This window comes from Solanum pennellii, chromosome 8 (assembly GCF_001406875.1).
Source record: "Solanum pennellii chromosome 8, SPENNV200".
Taxonomy (NCBI): domain Eukaryota; kingdom Viridiplantae; phylum Streptophyta; class Magnoliopsida; order Solanales; family Solanaceae; genus Solanum; species Solanum pennellii.
This window is the reverse complement of record NC_028644.1, coordinates 68541863-68560514: the sequence shown is the minus strand read 5'-3', so window position 1 is coordinate 68560514 and position 18652 is coordinate 68541863. Positions and strand designations below refer to the sequence as shown.

The following is an 18652-nucleotide window of genomic DNA, read 5'->3' as shown; positions in this document are numbered from 1 at the left end:
AAAATGACCACATTTTTTGAGTTTCAAAATGTACCGGGACTCGCTCGAATCCTCGAGTCGCAACTCGAAATAGATTTTGGACTTAACTCAACTTCAAAAAAAAGTACAATACGGACTTTCTTGTTGACAACCTAGGTTATCACTAATCAACATTTAATAATATGATTAAAAAATCGAGGTTGTCCTTCTGGAACCATTCTCACTAGGTTATCACTTATCAACATTCAACAATATGATTAAAAGATCGAGGTTGTCTTTCTGGAACCATTCTCATTAAATGGAACTACGAAGGATGATTTTATAAGATAAACGTAACTATATTTGTTGTAAAATGATGATTTATTGTATATATTCGAAACTATTCCTACTTTTTATTAGCCGTTAAAATGTGAGTATTTATCGATACTTCCCAAATAATCGACCCGATACTTGACTAAATGGGCCTGTTTTATAGTATGATAATTCAGAACAATCTCAAGCCCACTTAAAAGTAAAGCCCATTTGCCCTCTTACTTATCAGCTTAATATACTTGACTCATATTTACATCAGCAGATTCTTATTAAAGAATTAAGATTATACTTAAAAAAGGAGAAATTAATGTTTGATATTTTACTATTTATAAAAATCAAATATAGTAAGTACAGTAATTGTTTTCTATACCTGTCCTTATATAACAGCCTTCTCATAGTAGCAAAGTCCTCATAATTGAAAAAAAATAATAAGCTACAGGTGAACTCAGGATGAATAAAAAAATTGTTCGACAAATATTATTGGTGTTATGTTTATTTTTGAGTTATAATGGAGTACAAGGAAGAAAAAAGTTATCCAAATCGGAAGACATGGAGTTAGAGAAACAACTAAAACTTTTGAATAAACCACCAATCAAAACAGTCAAGGTATTTATATTCTATTTATATATAGTATTTGTAAATTTCACGAGATATTTATTATTTTTATTTGATAAATCACCCTTATTGGGTTGGGTGGGGGTGGGGGTGGGGGTGAATTTTTATTTTTTTTTGGGTAAATGAACCTTAGGTTTATGTTTTTTTCTTTAGTAAAATTTATTGTATTTGAAAATTGAACTCTCTACCTTATAGAATTTGATAATATGTAATTATAAATTAGATATCTTATTTGTATTTTTTTGTTCACAGACTAAATTTGGAGAATCATACGATTGTGTGGATTTCTACAAACAACATGCGTTTGATCACCCATTGTTGAAGAATCATAATTTTCATCCTCAGGTATATCTTTACTTTCTTTTTACTGTAATGTTTTTGTATATATATATATAATATTATTGACACACAATCAAATATATGGATGAACAGATGAAACCAACTTTTGCTGAGATAAAACAAAATTCATATGGCTCGACAACTAATAAATTACCGACAATATGGTCAAAAGATGGAGGTTGTCCTTCTGGAACTGTTCCCATCAAGAGAATTACAAAGGATGATCTTATAAGACAAAGAAATATGCCACCAGCAGAACCTGCCAACGAATTTGTAGGAGAAATATAATTTATGAACAATTTAATACTTTTACTTGAAGATTTCATAAAAAAAGTATATAATTAATTTCAAATATTGTGGCAAAAACTCATACATTGCAATACATCCAATGCAGAGCAATAACGATATTGAGCAAAAGGGAAGCTACAGCTACCAATTTAATGGATATAAGGTACTAAACTAATTGTCATATTTTAATTTTTTTTGTTTTGTGACATTCATTATAATTGGATTTAAGATAATAAATGAAATAAGATTAATTTACAATTTGTAGTTTTTTTTCCCTTTCAAAATATCAAATTGTGCTGTCAAGGTCTCTTCATTTGCCTTTTAGGGCTAGCCATACATATAATATATAAATGTTAATAAAAGATATTCTTTTACATTCAGCGCGCAATAGCTATACCACAGTACGATCCAAATGTTACAAAGTTTTCAGGAGCTGGAATGGCAACTAGTTTGTACAATCCTCATGTTGAAGGTCAACAACATAGCGGTTGTCGAATTAAAATTCAACATGGATCGGATATCTTACAAGTTGGTTGGAGAGTAAGTTTAATTAATCGATCTTTTGCATACACAATTTAATTGTTTCATAGAAAAATGTTTCTAAGATGCCAATTATAGGGTTTAATATAAATCCATACTCGCTTATTACAATTTCATTATTTATGTTTCAGGTTGATCCAACATTATATGGGGATAATAATACTAGACTTTACCTACATTACCAGGTGACTACTTGTCTTAGTACTTTGATGATTTTAATATCGCGTTCATAAAATTACTATGTCTTCTGTTTTGCTATATATTTTCCTTCATGCACAACATTTTAAGTATCAAATACATGTATGGTCAATTGAAATACCCTTCTACAGAAAATTACATCGATTATTTATAACTTAAATTATCTTTGTGTATATACAATAACTATTGGTTTTCTTTTTACTTCTTCGTGTGCTCTGAACCCTTTTAATATAAATCTTGATTCCATCACCTAAAAATATGCCTTTTATATTTTCCAGACAGGTAAAACTCGCTGTTTCAATACATTATGTCCCGGCTTTGTGTCTGTACATACCGACATACCTCTTGATATGTCATTTGAGGACAATCTTTCACAACGTGGAGGGAGCCCAAAGGAGATTAATTTGTACATTTATAGGGTACTTATTATTTATTGTGTGTTTCTTTTATCGTGAATATATATAAAAATCGAGATACGTCAAAATACATAGATCGATAATTTTTTTTTTTTTTAGGATACAGGCAATGGAAATTGGTGGCTTCTACTTGGACCAGACTATACACAAGTTGGGTTTTGGCCACATAATATATTAAATGAATTGAAAGGTTTTGCTACTAATGTTGAATGGGGAGGAGTTACGTATAATCCACCAGGTCTACCAGAACCTCCGATGGGCTCGAGCTTTTTTCCTATCGGAAATAGTAGTCTTGATGCGTATTGTAGGAGTATTACGGTTGCAAATGAGGTCGGAGATTCGGTTGGAATATATAATGTAGTCGTGCTTACTGAAAATAAATTTGCTTACGATATTCAATTCAAAGGACTTACGGAAGGGTCAAACACTATTACTTATGTTTTTTATGGTGGGCCTGGTATTAGTAATTCATGAATGTAATTCTCTTTAAATACTTCGATCTTATATAAAGATATTTATGTTCAATTTCTAAAAAAATATCGTATTTTCTTGATGAATACATATATTTGAATATATGTATATAGTATATGATATTTCAGAACTATCTCTGGCCCACTTAAAGTAAAGCCCATTTGCCTTCTTACTTTTTGGGCTTAATATACTTTGACTCAGATTTACATAATCAGATTGTTATTAAAGATTTAGGATTATACTCAAAAAAAGGAGTAATTAACATTTAATATTTTAAAAATTATAAAAATAAAATATAGTGAGTACATTAAATGTTTTCTATACCTGTGCTTATATAACACCCTTCTCACAGTAGCAAAGTCCTCATACTTGCAAAAAATAATAATAATAATAAGATGAATGAACTCAGGATGCTTCAAAAAATTGTTCGACAAATTCTATTGGTGTTATGGTTATTTTTGAGTTATAATGGAGTAGAAGGAAGAAAAAAGTTATCCGAATTGGAAGACATGGAGTTAGAAAAACAACTAAAACTTTTGAACAAACCAGCAATCAAAACAGTCAAGGTACTTTTTTTTTGTTCATATATAATATTTGTAAATCTCACAAAACATTTATTATTTTTATTTGATAAATTACCTTTTTGGGATTGGTGGTTCGGTTGGGTTGGATTGGATTGGATGGGGGTGTGGGTGGGGGAATTTGTTTGGGTAATGAACCTTAGGTTTATGTCTTTTTCTTTAGTAAAATTTATTGTATTTGAAAACTGAACCCTCTATATTATAGAATTCTATGTATATGTACTATAAATTAGGTATTTTAATTATGATTTTTTTGTTCACAGACTAAATCTGGAGAATCATACGATTGTGTGGATTTCTACAAACAACATGCGTTTGATCACCCATTGTTAAAGAATCATAATTTTCATCCTCAGGTATATCTCTACTCTCTTTTTACTTTAATGTTTTTGTACATATATATGATATTCTTGACACACAATCAAAATATTTGGATGAACAGATGAAACCTACTTTTGCTGAGATAAAGCGAAGTTCATATAGCTCAACAACTAACAGGTTATCGACAATATGGTCAAAAGATGGAGGTTGTCCTTCTGGAACTGTTCCCATCAAGAGAATTACAAAGGATGATCTTATAAGACAAAGAAATATGCCACCACCAGAACCTGCCAACTTTGACGATGAATTTGTAATCATAAGATATTTTATGAACAATTTAATACTTTTACTTGAAGATTTTATAAACAAGTATATAATTAATTTCAAATATTATGGCAAAAACTCATACATTGCACTACATCCAATGCAGAGCAATAACAATATTGAGCAAAAGGGAAGCTACTACCAATTTAATGGATATAAGGTACTAAACTAATTGTCATATTTTATTTTTTTATGGTTTTGTGACATTCATTTTAATTGGATTTAAAATAATAAAATGAAATAAGTTTAATTTACAATTTCTAGTTTTTTTCCCTTTCAACATATCAAATTGTGCTGTCAAGGTCTCTGCATTTGCCTTTTAGGGCTAGCCACACTTTGGATATATAACATGTGAATGTTAATAAAATGATTTCTTTTACATTCAGCGCGCAATAGCTCGACCACAATACGATCCAAAGTTAACAAAGTTTTCGGGAGCTGGAATGGCAACTAGTTTGTATAATCCTCACGTTGAAGGTCAACAACATAGCGCGTGTCGACTAAAAATTCAAAATGGATCGGATATCTTACAAGTTGGTTGGAGAGTAAGTTAAATCAATCTTTTCATACATAATTTAATTGTTCCAAGAAAAATGTCTCTAAGATGTCAATTATACGATTTAATATAAATTCATACTCGCTTATCACAATATCATTATTTCGTATTTCAGGTGGATCCAACACTATACGGAGATAATAATACTAGACTTTACATACATTACCAGGTAACTACTTGTCTTACTACTTTGATGATTTTAATATCGCGTTCATAAAATTACTATGTCTTTTGTTTGGCTATATATTTTCCTTCATGTACAAGATTTTAAGTATGAGACACATGTACGGTCAATCAAAATTCCCTTCTACAGAAAATTACATCAATTATATATAATTTTGAATTTTTTTGTGTATATATAATAACTATTGGGTTTCTTTTTACTTTTTCGTGTGGTTTGAACCCTCTGATTCCGTCACCTAAAAAGTATGTTTTTTTATATTTTTTAGACAGGTGAAACTCATTGTTTCAATACATTATGTCCCGGCTTTGTGTCTGTACACACCGACATACCTCTTGATTTGACATTTGGGGACAATCTTTCACAACGTGGAGGGAGCCCAAAGGAGATTAATTTGTACATTTATAGGGTACTTCTATACTTTTTTCTTATCATGATTATTTTTTATTTTGACTATATATAAATCGAGAAATGCAAAATTATTGACATTGACAATTTCTTTAAATTTAGGATATGGGCGTTGGAAACTGGTGGCTTTTATATGGAGCAGACTATACACAAGTTGGGTTTTGGCCACATGATATCTTAAATGAATTGAAAGGTTATGCTACGAATGTTGACTGGGGAGGAGTTATATATAATCCACCAGGTTTACCAGAACCTCCAATGGGCTCGAGCTTTTATCCTACCGGAAATAGTAGTTTTGATGCTTATTGTAGGAACATCGCGGTTTCAAATGAGGATGGAGATTCAGTTGGAATATACAGTATAGTCTGGCTTACTGAAAATAAATTTGCTTACAAGATTCAATTCGATACAATATCGGAAGGGTCAAATACTTTTACTTATGTTTTTTATGGTGGACCTGGTATTAGTAATCCATGAATATAATATTTTTTAAGTACTCAAATCCTATATAAAAATATTTATGTTCAATGTCTAAAAAATATCTTGCTTTCTTGATAAATATATATATTTTAATAGTTCTCATACTGAATTTAACTTAGCATTTTTTTTCAAATGCTTAATAATCCCACTTTTTGTGAATAGTGTGAGGATATTCAATTTGATGAAAAAATTTGTTCAAGAGATGGAAACAGGCATAACAACTTTTAAAGGATGGATTAATTTTTCTATGAGTTATCTTTTTCATGAAAATTTTTTAAGGATATTTTTCATTAATCGAGTGATATATTTTAACCAAAAAAAAAGTAACAAAAGGGAAGAGGCGAAAAAATCATTTTTATTTTTGTTGATTTAAACCAAAGTTTCAGGCACAAGCGGTCTATAATCAATATGGTCATCTATTTTGAATATATGCAATTCATACTAGATATATATTAAATACATTTATTATATATATATCTTGTGTGATTTACATATATCAAGGATATCAGAGCGAGATTCATTATATATCCCAAATATCTATGAATTCATTAAGATATAATGTACCTAAAGTCAACTAAATCTAATTTAGTATACATATATTTAAACGTATCTAAATGCTTCAAAATATAATAAAATTCATCATAAATGGTCATATTGTACAGGAGCAATCAACAAAATACTATTTTTGAACATTTCGTTGATCATGCTTGAGAAATTACATTAATTCAATATTTTATATATTAATTTACTTTAATTTTTTTTCTATTTATGGCCTTAAAATTGCATTAATTCAATATTTTATATACGAATTTTACTTTAAATATTTTCTATATATGGCCTTAAAGTTAAATTACTTCAATATTTCATATAGTAATTTACTTTAAATCTTTTCTATTTTTGACCTTAAAATGACAAAATTAATTCAATATTTTATATGGCAATTTACTTTATATTATTATATTTTTTCTATACATGGCAATAAAATAATATGAATCCAATATTTTATATAGTAATTTACTTTAAATCTTTTCTATATCTGGCCTTAAAATTATATAAATTCAATATTTCATATAGTAATTTACTTTATATCTTTTTTCTACCTGCCCTTATAAACACTTTTCTCATAGTAGCAAAGTCTCCATACTTGCAAAAAGATAAATAAACTCAGTATGCATCAAAGAATTGTTCGACGAATTTTATTGGTGTTATGTTTACTTTTGATTTATAATGAAGTACAAGGGAAAAAAAAGTTAACCATGTTGGAAGACATGGAGTTAGAAAAACAACTAAAATTTTTGAACAAGTCAACAATCAAAACAGTTAAGGTAATTATTTTCTATTCACAAATTTTAAGTCTCACGATATATTTATTATTTTTATTTGATATATATAACCTTTATTTGGGTTGGGGTTTGGGTCATGGATTTTTTTGGGTAAATGAACCTTACTTTTATATCTATAACTACTATAATTTAGGTATCTTATTTGTGATTTTTTTTGGTACACAGACTAAATTTGGAGATACATACGACTGTGTTGATTTCTATAAACAACATGCTTTTGATCATCCATTACTGATGGACCATAATTTTCATCCTAAGGCACACCTCTACTCTCTTTTTTACCTTGATTTTTCGTATACATATATGATATATATTGTTGACATACCATTATATATTTGGATGAGCAGATGAAACCTACTTTATCTAAAATAAAACAAAATTCATATGCCTCAACAACTAGTAGGTTATCGACAATATGGTCAAATGATGGAAGTTGTCCTTCTGGAACTGTTCCAATTAAGAGAACTACAAAGGATGATCTTATAAGACAAAGAGATATGCCACCGCCAGAACCTGCCTACTTCGACGACGAATTTGTAGGCGTAAGATAATTTATGAACAATTTAATGCTTTTACATGAATAATTTATGTTTTAAAAAATTTAAGATTTCATAAACAAGTTTAATTAGTTTCAATTATTGTGGCAAAACTCATATATTGCAATACATCTAATGCAGAGTAATAACAATAGTGAGCAAATCAAAACAAGCTACAATATGCCTTCTTATGGATATAAGGTACATAACTATGGACATTTTGTCACATTTCCATTTTTTCGTTTTGTGGATGTTTTTTCTAATCCTTTTATTTTAGTTGAATTTGAAATAACAAATTCAATAAGTTTATTTTTCAAATTTGGAGGTTTGTTATCCTTTCAAAACATCAAATTATGCTATCAAGGTTTAGGGCTAGCCATACTTTGGATATATGTAAAAGTTAGTAAAATATTTATTTTTATATTCAGCGTGCAATAGCTCAAGCCCCAAAAGATCCAAATACAAAGTTTACTGGAGCTGGAATGGCAACTAATGTGTACAATCCTCATGTTGAAGGCAAACAACATAGTGGTTGTCGATTAAGAATTCAAAAAGGAACAGATATTTTACAAGTTGGTTGGAGAGTAAGTTTAACTAATTTTTCGATGCATAATTCAATTGTTTCATAGACAGAATGTCTCCAAGGTGTCAATTATCGAGTAAAATATAAATCCACACTCACTTACTATAATATCAATGTTTCGTATTTCAGGTAGATCCAACACTATACGGGGATAATAAAACGAGACTTTTTATACATTATCAGGTAACTTGTCTTAGTACTTTGTTGATTTCTATATGGCGTTCATGAAACTACTATGTCTATTAGCTTAGCTCTATATTTTCCTTCATGTATACAAGAGTCAGAGGCTGAGCCAGGTAAGATCAATAATTTGAATCGCTTTTTGTAGAAAGTTACATTAATTATATATGCCTAAAATTATTTTAATGCATATAAAATAGAGGTAAAGTTTTCTTTGACTTCTTTGTGTATTTATTTCGTTTTCTTTGACTTCTTTGTGTATTTATTTCTTCATTCGTATTTTGAACCCTTAGGGATCTTTTGGTCGGGAACAAATCATCATGAGATTAATTAGCCTAATATAAGTTATTTCAATGTGTATATGAGATAATTTATCCCATCAATATGATATAAATAATCCAAAGATCACTACCTAATACCTCAAACCAAACACACTGTAAAATAATTCTGAAAATTATTATACCTTATATCTCACACCAAACAACTCCTTACCGTACAAATCTTGATTCCGCCACTAAAAATATGTCTTTTATATTTTCTAGGCAGGTAAATTCAATTGTTTCAATACATTATGTCCGGGCTTCGTACACGTAAACAACAAACTACCTCTTGATGTCTCATTGGAGGGAATTCTTTCGCAACGTGGAGGGCCGAAATCGGACTTATTATTGTACATTTATAAGGTAATATTTTATAATTTTATTTATTGCATAATTTTTTTTTAAAAAAAAATCATGACTATACATAAATATAAATATATATGGATTAAAAATTTGAGATACAATTTATTAAGGATCCAGACGATGGAAACTGGTGGCTTCTATTAGGAGAAGACTATAAACAAATTGGTTTTTGGCCGAATATTATCTTCAAAGAGTTGACAAATTTTGCTACAAATATAGAGTGGGGAGGAGTTACGTATAATCCACCAGGTGTACCTGAACCTCCGATGGGCTCAAGCTATTTTCCCGTTGGAAATTCTAGTTTTGACGGATTTTGTAGAAGCATTACAGTTTCAGATCAGAAAGGAGATTCGGTTGGAATAGATAATTTAATTTGGCACACTGATAATATTTTTGCGTACAAGGTTGTATTTAAAAATATTTTGGAAGGTTCAGACTCTTTTACTTATGTTCTTTATGGTGGACCTGGTAACAAAGCACAAATATAATTTTTGCTAATTATTTCCTATAATTAAAGATATTTATGTTCTATGTCTGTAGTTCTTGTATCAAATTTTACCAGCTTCATAATCACAATTTCTTTGGATATACATACATATATATATATATATTGTCAAATAATTACTTAACTTACTATCAGTAATTAAAAATTTCCTATTATATGTTGAGGAATATACACCTATATACATGTAATTTTGATATCAGATACGATAAATAGTCATGTACCCCATATACATTCGAATCACACTAGATACACACTAGATACATGAATTTATGTGTATTTAATGTGATTCACTTATATCTGAGATGCTAGATACATAAGAGAGTGACACGCAAGATGGGAGGGAGGCGAAAGAGGTGATTTTTTTTATGTATCCCAAATATACGCAAATCCACTTAAATACAATGAATCTAGAACAAACTACACCTAATTTTGACCTCACGTAACCTAAGATATATGTAGATGGACGTATTTGGATGCACCACTTAAATACAACGTATCTAGAATAAATTACACCTAATTTTGACCTCATGTAACCTAAGATAAGATATATGTGTCTAGAGGTATTTGATAAGATTTATAATAATTAAATTCTAAACTAGTGTAGTATCCCATTATATTATGATAACAATCTCAAGCCCACTTAAGGTAAGGCCCATCTGTCTTCTTACTTCTTGGGCTTAATATACTAGAAGTCAATTTACATAACAGATTTGTAATTTAAAGCACAAGTGTAATTCTTGTTAATTATTATCGCGCTTTCTTGATAAATATATATTTGAATAGTTTTTTTTTATCGAACCTTATTTTTATATGCTTAATAATCTCGATTTTCTTAGTATAGTGTGAGAAAAATAGTACCATGTATAAATCATAGTATTTTGAATTGAACATGCACTATGATCCTGAATTTCAAAAACTTCAAAAATTCTGTTACATTGATGTAATCTATGTTCATATTCTTATTTTGAATATTACTTAAAATGAGAAGTTGAAATTTATCAAATAAAAGGATTTTGTATATATTTATCCTGTTTGTATATTCGCAAAGTAAACTATAGTATAGAGCGTAATTATCGAAACATCGGAACTATAATTATAGAGCCTTATTATGTCTATTATCTTTGTTATTTCTGAATTTTTATCTTTTTTTAATGCTAAGTCTAGATATTGTTTTAGGAGTGCGAGGATATACAATTTGGTCAAGGCCTTACACAATGTGAATCCAGATTAATCGAACTCTAATGCAGATATTGAACATGTGACAAAAAAAGGTTCTAGAAATGGAGATTGGTAGGAGAAATTTGAGAGGCTATATATATTTTTTAATGAGTTCTCTTTTTTATGAATATTTGATTATATATTCATTTATCAAGTGATAATGTTACTATTTATCTATCGGAATAATTGGTGCAAATTTTGAATCTTAAAAGTATTGAGATCCAAAAAATAAAAGATTTGGAAGGAATTAAGGATTATGTTGGCAAAATAAAAGGCCTTACATTAGTGCCTACAAAAAAATAATAAATTCAAGATGTATGGAATTAATTTTCAACAAGTTGCTTTATTGGTGCTATATTTGTTTTTGAGTTATAAAAGACTATCCAAATTAGAACAAATGGAATTAGAGAAACAATTAAAATTTTTGAACAAGCGATTAAGAAAAACAAATAAGGTACTTATTCTCGATTCATTATATATGTAAGTCTCTTGCGACATTACTAATTTTATTTTACAATAACTCTTTTGTAGGGGAAAAAAATAATTAAATCTTCCTCTTTCACATGGTTTTTCAATGGTAAAGGATCATAATTTTCATCCTGAGACATATTTAACTCTTTTTTACTTATATTTTTTTATAACAAGGATATGATATTATTGACTTACGATTCAATTTTTAGTTGACTAGATGAAACTTAATTTATTGAGGATAAATCAAAATTCAAGTGCCTCCGCCTCTAGTAAGTCGCTGGATGGAGGGTGCCCTTTAGGAACTATTCCGATTAGGAAAATAACGAAATTTGTTTATGTATCTCAATACATGTAAATTCACTCAATACAATGTATATAGAATAAACTACACATAATTTTAACCTTATGTAATCCGAAATACGTATATCTTAATGTGTTTTAACGCATCAAAATTTGATAAATTTTATAATATTCAAAATTAAAATTGATAAGATTCTAAACTAATGAAATTATGTATCCCAATATACTATGATAACAATCTCAAGCCCACCTAAGGTAATTAAGGACCATTTGTGTTCTTACTTCTTGGGCTTAATATACCATAATTCAATTTTAGATTTAATTCTACTTTAAAAAAAGCAATCAACATTTAATTTTTTATTAAATGAAGATGACTTTTTGAACATTTTGTTGACCATGCTACAGAAAATTACATCAATATCATTCAATATTTTATATGGTAAATTACTTTAAATATTTTCCATACCCAGCATTATATAACACCTTCCTCATAGTAGCAAAGTCCTCATACTTGCAAAAAGATGAATCAAAGAATTGTTCGACAAATTTTATTAGTGTTATGTTTCTTTTTGATTTATAATGTAGTCCAAGGCGTAGAAGAGTCATCTATATTGGAAGATATGGAGCTAGAAAAACAACTGAAACTTTTGAATAAACCAGCAATCAAAATAGTTAAGGTATTTAAATTTTGTTCATATATAAGATTTATAAGTCTCACGAGATATTTATTATTTGTATTTGATAATATTCCTCTTTCACATGGATTTTTTCTTTATTCCAACAATTTTATTTTTAAAAATAATTGTAATGTTATGACCTACGAAAATTTGTTTTGTTATATTGTTTTGTATTTAAAAAGTATATATTGAAATTTGAATAGCAAGATGTGTAACTACTATAATTTAGATATCTTATTTACGATTTTTTTTTCACAGACTAAATATGGAGATACATACGACTGTGTTGATTTTTACAAACAACATGCATTTGATCACCCATTATTGAAGGACCATAATTTTCATCCTCAGGTATATTTTTACTCTCTTTTTACTTTAATTGTTTTTGTACATATATATGACATTATTGACATACAATTAAAAATTTGGATGATCAGATGGAACCTACCTTTGCTGAGATAAAGCAAAATTCACATGACTCCACAACTAATAGATTACCGACAATATGGTCAAAAGATGGAGGTTGTCCTTCTGGAACTGTTCCCGTTAAGAGAATCACAAAGGAAGATCTTATAAGACAAAGAGATTTGCCATCACCAGAACCTGCCATCTTCGACAATGAATATGTAGGCATACAATAATTTGTGAACAATTTAATGTTTTTAACAATTTAAAAAATTTCATAAAAAAGTTTAATTATTTTAATTATTGTGGCTTAACTCATATATTGCAGAGCAATTACAATAGTGAGCAAAAAGCAAGCTACATGCCTTCTTATGGAGGATATAAGGTATATACCAATGAAAATATTGTTATATTTCCAATTTTCTTATCCTTTTATTTTAGTTTGATTTGAAATATCAAATGCAACAATTTTAATTTACAATTTGGAGTTTTTTTTTTCCTTTAAATATATCAAATTGTGCTTTCAATGTCTATGCATTTGCCTTTTAGGGCTAGCTATACTTTTTTTATATATAATTTGTTAAACTAAATTAAAATTTTCTTTTTATATTTAGCGTGCAATAGTTCGAACTCCAAAAGAATCAACTATAAAGTATACAGGAGCTGGAATGGCAACTAGTTTGTTCAATCCTCATGTTGAAGGCAAACAAATTAGTGCTAGTCGAATGAGAATCGAAAAAGGATCGGAAATCTTACAAGCTGGTTGGAGGGTAAATATAACTAATCTTTTCTATACGTAATTTAATTGCTTCATAGAAAATTCATACCCGCTTATTATAATGTTGTTGTTTTATATTTCAGGTAGATCCAACATTATATGGAGATAATAAAACTAGACTTTTCATACATTATCAGGTAACTTGTTTAATTAGTACTATGATTATTTCAATATCGCGTTCATGAAGCTACTTTGTCTATTGGTTTAGCTATATATAATTTTTCCTTCTCGTACAAAAGTTCAAGTATCATATAAACAGGGATAGAGCTAAGTATAGACAATTGAGACAAAAAAAAATATTTTTACGTATATAAAATAAGTGTTGAATTTTTTTGACTTGTTCGTGCATGTGTTTAGTTCTTCGTGTTTTGAATTCCCTTTTAGTATAAATTTTGATTACGCCACTAAAAATGTCTTTTTACGTTTTCCAGATAGGTGAAACCCAATGTTTCAATACATTATGCCCTGGCTTTGTTCAAGTAAACCGCGATATACCTCTTGATAGTTCGTATGGGAATATTACCCAACGTGGAGTGCATACATGGGAGATCCTAATGTACATTTATAGGGATCAAGCCTATGGACACTGGTGGCTTCTATTGGGACAAAAGTATGATTTAGTTGGTTATTGGCCAAATATTATTTTCACTGAGCTAGCACAATTTGCTACGAAAATTGAATGGGGAGGATCGGTATATAGTCCACCAGGTGTACCTGAACCTCCGATGGGTTCAAGCTATTTTCCGATAGGAAATTCTTCTTTTGATGGGTATTGTAGGAGCATTGCATATTCAAATGAGGAAGGAGATTCGGTTGATATACATAATATATTTTGGTATACTGATAATATTTTTGCATATAAAGTTATATTTAAATATCTATTGGAAGGTTCAAATAATTTTCTTTATGTTCTTTATGGTGGACCTGGTAGTAAAGCACAAGTGTAATTCTTATTAATTACTTTTATAAAAATATTTAGTTTCAATATCGAGCTTTCTTGATAAATATATATTTAAATAGTTCTTCTATCGGATCTTATCTTGTATTTTTTTTTTACGTGTTTAATAATCTCGATTTTCTTAGTAGTGTGAGTAAAACAATACCATCTGTAAATTCTAGTATTTTGAATCGCACATTCACAAATCACAATCAGCGTCAATTGATTTTTATTTTTTTTGGTGAATTCGGTTACATTTTGATGTAATCTATATGTTCAGGTTATTATTTTGAATATTAGCAATTAATATTTATTAAATAAAAGACTTTTGTATATTAATTTGTTGACCATTGTACTTTAGAAGATTACATTTCGCGAAATTTTGCTATTCGATTTTTTAATTGTATAAAGAATTTGTATTGTATAAATCTAAAATTTTTGTAATTCGATTTCTGAGTGTATAAATTCAGAATTTGTATATTTTTACTATAGTTATTTGTATAAGATTCATGAAACTATAGTTATATATAGAGCCTTATTATGTTTATTATCTTTGATATTTCTGAAATTTTCTCTTATTTTACATGCTAAATCTCAGTGTTTTTTAAGGAGTGTGAGGATATACAATTTGGTCTAGGCTTAACACATGTGGATTCAAATTAATCGAAGTCTAATGTAAATATCAAACATGCGGAACGAAAAAAATAATAATGTTGATTGTTAGAAGAACTTTTAAATGCTAGATTCATTTTCTACAAGTTCTCTTTTTCATGATTTTTTTTGTTATATATTCATTAATCAAGAGATAATGTTACTATCGAGAAAGTTGACAAATATTTTTTAGAAAATATTTTTCTTCGTAGCAAACACATCCTGATTCAAGTTGATGCAAATTTTGAATCTTAAATGGGATCCCAAAAAGTAAAAGATTTGGAAGGAATTAAGCATTATGTTGGACCCAACCACCAAAAATCAACAAGCAGCTTTATTCAAATTTTGTTTTTGATGATAATCTTTTTAAATTTTGTTTCTGATGAAATTTGTTCAAATTTTTATTTTTTGGATATTAGTAAGCCAAAAGAAAGATACATGTCTCACAAGGATATGAGGTACAATATTATGTTATTCTTTAATTATTATTTTTTTCAATTTTAATTTGATCTTCTTATGGATCGATATAAAATATTTATTTATTCAGGTTGCAATAGCTCAGACTTTGAGTGATCCACCTATTAGATTTGGGGGAGCTGGGATGATAACTAGCGTATACAATCCTTATGTCAAAGGTCAATAACATAGTGCATTTCAATTAAAAATTCAATCTGAATCTGATATCATACAAGTTGGTTGGAGAGTAGGTTTCAACTTCTTTTTTTTTATCATTCCTAATTTAATTACTTCTCGGAATGAGGTGAAAATTTTGTAAATGCTCATATACAAGAATTGCATATCTACATTTCCTATTTTAGGTGGATCCAAAATTATACGGGAATATCAAAACATGACTTTTTATGCATTTTCAGGTAAGGATTTCCGCTATGGTTCATGAAAACTAGAATTATATGTTGAGTTACAAGATTCCTTATATTTTATATATACTAATTTTTAGGCCGGTAAAGTTCATTGTTTTATACATTATGTCCTGGCTTTGTACAAGTAGATAGTGAAAATACCTCTTGATGTGTCATACGAGGATCATATTTCACAACGTGGAGGAACAATATGGGAGGACACAATGTACATTGAGCGGGTACATACTATTTTTCTCTTCTTTTTCGTTATTTATAATTAATATAGACATTACCATACATTTATTACTTTATTTTTACAAAATAAGGATCTAGTCAACGGAAATTGGTGGCTTTTATTGGAAAACGACTATACAGAAGTTGGTTTCTGGCCACGAAAGATCTTCACGCACACTGGCTTGGCATGTTTCGCTAAACCTCCCATGTGCTCAAGTTTCTTTCCCATTGAAAACTCCCGTTGTGATGCTTATTGTAAGAAAATTGCAGTATTAGACGTGAAAGGAAAAACGATTGCAGTAGATAAAACAATCACACATATCGATAATCCTAATTTATATAATGTTTCATTTGAGCCTCTGTAAGTCTTCCTTTTATGTTCTTAAGCCTTATAATTTCTACTATGACAATTTTTATTTTTAATATCTACTAAAATATCGCGCAAACTCTGGATTAATTTATAATTCGATAACTCTTTTGGTGGATCTAGCTCACAATATCTTTATTTTATTATTAAATACATTGCATCTTAAATGATATTTTTGTCGTTATAAGTAAAAGTAACAATGGTCATAACAGGAATCCGAATATCAAATTAATTCCCGCCCAAATTATTCAATTTGTGCGACATTACTATGATACGAAAATATAGATTCATATTTGGTAAAAATAATATTTATGATGACGGAAATAAATTAAAGACGAACACAAAATAACAACGATGGTGCAAATAACCCTATATAAACTTCACTAATTATTTAATGACCGATGAGAAACAAACCAATTGTAAAAGTGTGTGAGCAATCAATCGTGACAAGTCGATCAATCCATAATGAAAGCACCTGTAGATAGAAGCCGTTTGTCGACCGGTGGACTCATCCTCAATGCCGTTTAGGCTCTCCAGTTAAGTCGGTTGTCCGCCGCCTTTCTTTCCCATGCCCGAGATGGCCTTATGAGCTAAACAACACAAAGGGGAATAACAAAATCATATCAAATAATAAATTCTTAATATAGATTTTATGTATATTTAATAAAAAATAGTTTTGAATCATACGTGTATTTTAGGCATCATACATAAATTTCGTATATCGCACAAATATCAATTTGTAAAAACGAGGAGTAAATCATTATAATGATCGATCAAATTGATAAATCAACACATAAACTACTCTCTTTTAATTAACATAATGTCTCGAACCCACCAGATCCTCCATAAAATATCATATGTTGATATTTTCCACCTCCATCCTTAAGACCATAGTGATTACGATCATCAACACGTACATTCATTTTCTCTATATGTATTGTTTCTCCTTTATCATTTAAAACGTTAAATATCCTACAATAAGCATCATAATTAGGATCTCCAAATAGGAAAACATCTTGAGCCCATCAGAGGTTCTGGCACTCCGGGCTCACGATGAGAAGGGAGACTAATGAGATTTGTTATGTATTCCAAATACTTGCATATCTACTAGTTAGATACAATATATCCAAAACAAAGTACACTTAATTTTAACCACATGTATCCCTAGACATGTTACTGGACGCATCAAAATCTGAAAAGATTATAATGTTGCAAATTAGAGTGTATCTAAATAATTAGCGGTATAGGAAAAACAACTTTTATAAGTGAAAGGACATTATTTTAAGTTTATTGTCGTTTTTTTCTCACCCGCCCAAAGCTCTCAACTCCTTCGCCATGTCCCACCTTCACCACCCCCGAACCCCCATCCCACCCTCTAGCATTTTACTAGATTACATATAAACGCTTTTGTGTTGTTTATCTATCAAACATTAGAAAATAAATAATTCAGTATGACACTAATTTATTTTCCCAAAAAACATGTCTAGTTTTGCCAAAAACGAAAATGATCGGCACAGTCATCAGATTATAAATTCATCCCATTTCAAACCAAGCAAGAATGAGGTCTATATTTCTTCGTACGAAACACACCCTTAAGTCTAATAGACGATAAAATTGAATAATACACCGACAATTTTTATTTTTTATTTTTTATTTTTTTTAAGAAAATGATGAAATCACACTTTGTTTGAACATGTTCTCTTACAAAGAAAAATCTCGAGAACCAACAAAGTACACTGCGCACCTAGGAATATTTGATACCAACAAAATTCAAAAAATTGTTGCTGCTGGTTTACTACAAAACATTGGTTCCCAAGCCCATGGAATATTTAATTTTCACTTTGTATAAATTGTACCTTCTATACTTTATTCTATAATCTCAAGAAATAATTACATTTCATTTTTTGAGTGAACA

At 29.1% G+C, this 18652-nt stretch overlaps 4 protein-coding genes across 5 annotated transcripts; all 4 read left to right on the top strand.

Annotated features, from left to right (window-relative positions):
* Window positions 1–437: 437 nt before the first annotated feature.
* On the top strand, window positions 438–3161 carry LOC107027888. Its single transcript, XM_015228934.2, has 9 exons — window positions 438–453; window positions 731–897; window positions 1159–1251; window positions 1339–1518; window positions 1640–1696; window positions 1915–2073; window positions 2205–2258; window positions 2550–2690; window positions 2787–3161. Exons 1-9 carry the CDS (start codon window positions 438–440, stop codon window positions 3159–3161), a joined length of 1242 nt encoding a protein of 413 aa, XP_015084420.2.
* A 400-nt stretch (window positions 3162–3561) lies between these two features.
* Window positions 3562–6022, top strand: LOC107028128. Of its 2 annotated transcripts, XM_015229180.2 has the most exons (8): window positions 3562–3724; window positions 4003–4095; window positions 4182–4370; window positions 4491–4544; window positions 4771–4929; window positions 5056–5109; window positions 5390–5530; window positions 5632–6022. In XM_015229180.2, the coding sequence occupies exons 1-8, from the start codon at window positions 3569–3571 to the stop codon at window positions 6004–6006; spliced, it is 1221 nt and encodes a 406-aa protein (XP_015084666.2). In that variant the 5' UTR covers window positions 3562–3568; the 3' UTR covers window positions 6007–6022. The 2 variants fall into 2 exon arrangements, with proteins under 2 accessions (XP_015084666.2, XP_027775226.1); XM_027919425.1 differs by having other exon boundaries at window positions 4182–4544.
* Window positions 6023–7178: 1156 nt separating this feature from the next.
* Window positions 7179–9822, top strand: LOC107027887. Its single transcript, XM_015228933.2, has 8 exons — window positions 7179–7334; window positions 7518–7610; window positions 7700–7894; window positions 8030–8089; window positions 8317–8472; window positions 8601–8654; window positions 9194–9334; window positions 9445–9822. Exons 1-8 carry the CDS (start codon window positions 7179–7181, stop codon window positions 9820–9822), a joined length of 1233 nt encoding a protein of 410 aa, XP_015084419.2.
* A 2508-nt stretch (window positions 9823–12330) lies between these two features.
* On the top strand, window positions 12331–14635 carry LOC107027886. Its single transcript, XM_027918800.1, has 7 exons — window positions 12331–12505; window positions 12764–12856; window positions 12943–13131; window positions 13239–13295; window positions 13525–13680; window positions 13772–13825; window positions 14120–14635. The coding sequence occupies exons 1-7, from the start codon at window positions 12350–12352 to the stop codon at window positions 14633–14635; spliced, it is 1221 nt and encodes a 406-aa protein (XP_027774601.1). The 5' UTR covers window positions 12331–12349.
* The last annotated feature ends 4017 nt before the right edge of the window (window positions 14636–18652 follow it).